Below are 2,931 nucleotides of genomic sequence, written 5' to 3'. Positions count from 1 at the left end.
GGCGGGAGCGCCGCCGCGCTTCTCAAGGGGTGCACTATCGCAGTGCGCCACCGGGCCGGCCCCTCTTATAGAGTTTTATACCAGTTCTTTCAATCCCCATTAGCAGTTTAGCTTCTCAAGAGAGCGAGAATCACTTGGGATCTGCCGCTCCTCAGTGGTGCTTCTGAGTGGAAATAAGAGCAAAAGGATCCAAACCTAGGAGTGAAATTCCTGATTTCCCTCTGCCTGGAAAAAACGCAAAAGCCCTACAATCCTTTGAATCACCAAGCTCTCATCTTATACTCAGAACAGATTAGATAGAAGCTTTTCAAAACAGCAATGAATTTAAGGCTTTGGTTTTGATGTATTCCCACTAACGTATGTGATGGAAACAATTGTTTTCTCAAAAAAGAACCACTTACTTTAAGATCTGCTCCGGAACGGGCTTATCCTTGTAGCCAGGTGGCAGGCTCATCACCGGCTTCACGGTGAAGCACTGTATGTCTGAGGAGCTCGTTAAGGAAAGGAGAGAGGCTGGCCGGGAAGGTGCAGATAGCAAGGCCCCCATTTCTACTGATTCACAGCTGGAAATGGCACCGGCACCAATCATCCCCTTCTACCCAAATACCAGGACTTTATGTGTCACACCAAAATGTGATCAATCCTGGGACTTTTTTTTTTTTTTTTGGCTAGACACCTGGCAAACATCCTTGCCAAAGGAAAACAGACTTACTGAAACAACAGGAAATAGGTGGTTACAAGTGGTTTTAAGTAATTTCTTTTGGATAAGCATCCCTCTGAAAGAGCCAGACTCCAGAGCCCAGGCAACAGGAATGGCTTTTACCTTTGGATACCATCTGTTTATCGAGTACCACAGCTGGGCACCATACTAGATGTAATCTCCCATATATACAACAACTCTACAAGATGGATATTCCTCTTCTCCTTTTACAGATGAAGAATCTGAGGATGAGAGAGGTTAAAACCCAACATCACAGAATTGTTAAGTGGTGAAGTCAGGCTTCAAAACCAGCTCAGCGGTAAGGGAGCCTTCCCTGATTTAATGATCTAGTCTTAAAATAGCAGCCCCCACCCCTCACACCTAATGCAGATATACTGTTTCAAAGTCTCTAACAGAATCCAGAGTTCAGAACAGGAAGTCTATGCTTTCCTCAAGTTCCCCATCTGGCTATAAAATATATCCTTTCATCTCCAAGATATGCTCATCATTTTTCCCCTTTAATTTCTCATAACCATCAGCTAAGGATTTTAGGGTCCCAAACATTGTACAGAGCATGGGAACCTGAGTTGGAGTGGTTCGATATCAGGACACCTGTGCCTGCGGGGAAAGGGCTGCAACCCTTTGCTTCTCTGCTTGGCTGGGGCTGTACCAGGTTCAAGAGCATCCGGGCCACTTCCCCAGGGCAAGGATGCACTGCTTTGGCGAGGCCTTGATGTCCTCTCCAGGGGGCGTGGTACTGGTCATCTTCTCAGCGTTGGGAAACTGTGTCAGCAACCTCAGGCTGAAGTCTTCTCGCCTCTCATACTCCTTCCCCCGGTAGATGAAGATTTTATTCTGCAGGTCAGAGACAGCAAGGGAAATCATGAAACAGGAGGAGTGAAGGGGCTGATGGAGTTCTGGGTGTCGAGGAAGCCACTGTCCTCCCCAGCCCAAGGTCAGTCCCCCATCAAGTTCTCACTGAATGGCTGTGATGTACCCAACAGCAACTGTTGTATCTGACATGAGCCTGTGCTTTATTTGAGGAGTTAAGTCACAGGCATAAAAAATACTTAGCACAGCACTTGTCATACTATGACCCACGGACCACAGCCAGTCTGCAAACAGTCTCTATGGATCTCCAAAAAAACAAGGGGCTTGTACCTCATTTCAGTCCACTATATGACCAGGTGTGCTGCCTAACTGAACTGATATTTTTCATAGCAAGGCATTCTGTTTTATTTTTTAGATTTTTTTTTTTTTGCAGGGGGTGTGGCTGGTCCATATAGGAATCAAACCCAGGATCCTGGTGTTAATAGCTAACCAGACGGCCCTCATAGCAAGCCATTTTCAATGAAGGAAGGAAGTATTCACATTCAGGTGTAAACTCCTTATCAATCTCATCACGATCTGGTAACAGCTGTGGACCAGCACTTTCAATGGTACTGCCATAGACAGCATGATAGTATGGAGAGAATCCACGTGTCTGCTGACACAGTGACACAGTAATGGTCCAGCTAATAGAGAACAGGAATCATTTACAGCAGCAGTCCTTGGCCAGTCCTGAAAGTCTCATAGGAAATAACTACACTAAACACTAATTCCTCCATTCTAAATTACACGGTTTTTCCCTTTAATAAAATTGAATTCTTTTTCCCAATGAAATTTTCCAGGCCCCACACATGGGCATAATTTGTCTCTTTCTTGCTGCCCATGCAAGCACCAACGCAGCCGTGTTTTAGAGGTTTCTTTTCATCACCTGAGTAGTTTGCATTGTAGCCCACGTATGATTTTTTTCTTTTTTTTTTTGGCAGCTGGCCCCGTACGGATCCAACCCCTGGACCTTGGTGTTATAGCACCTCGCTCTAACCAAGTAACCTAACCGGCCAGCTCATGATTCATTTTTAACCAAAACTTCAGCCCACATTGGCTTGTAAAATGCCTTTGAAAATCAGTCATCCAATCATATAGCAAAGATTTATTGAGAAAATAGCAGATATGCTAAACACTAGGAATATAGTGGTGAAGGTAAACCTGCTCTCACAAAATGTACTTTCTAGTGGAGAGAATAAAAACCAGACAACTAGGCTGGCTGGTTGGATGGAGTGTGGGGCTGGTAACACTAAGGTCAAGAGTTCGGATCCCCACACCGGCCAGACACCAAAACCAAACCAACTGTAGTGGATTGAATTATGTCCCCCCAAAACTCACTGAAGCTTGAATTGTGTCCCCCA

The 2,931-nt window shown here is 45.2% G+C and overlaps 1 protein-coding gene across 1 annotated transcript in view; it reads right to left on the bottom strand.

The window, feature by feature from the left end:
* Positions 1–2,931, bottom strand: part of LOC103606041 (dedicator of cytokinesis protein 5) — a gene marked incomplete at its 3' end in the record, with an annotated part of 132,284 nt that overhangs the window by 9,916 nt on the left and 119,437 nt on the right. The window contains exons 39-40 of the mRNA XM_008590639.1: positions 1,414–1,555; positions 402–483 (exon numbers count right to left, since the gene is read on the bottom strand). Of these exons, the coding sequence (XP_008588861.1) occupies positions 402–483; positions 1,414–1,555 (224 nt within the window). The remainder of the gene's footprint in view (positions 1–401; positions 484–1,413; positions 1,556–2,931) is intronic.

Source organism: Galeopterus variegatus, unplaced genomic scaffold (genome assembly GCF_000696425.1).
Source record: "Galeopterus variegatus unplaced genomic scaffold, G_variegatus-3.0.2 Scaffold6238, whole genome shotgun sequence".
Taxonomy (NCBI): Eukaryota; Metazoa; Chordata; class Mammalia; order Dermoptera; family Cynocephalidae; genus Galeopterus; species Galeopterus variegatus.
Note: the sequence above shows the minus strand (reverse complement) of the source record. Positions and strands in the feature narration are given on the sequence as shown.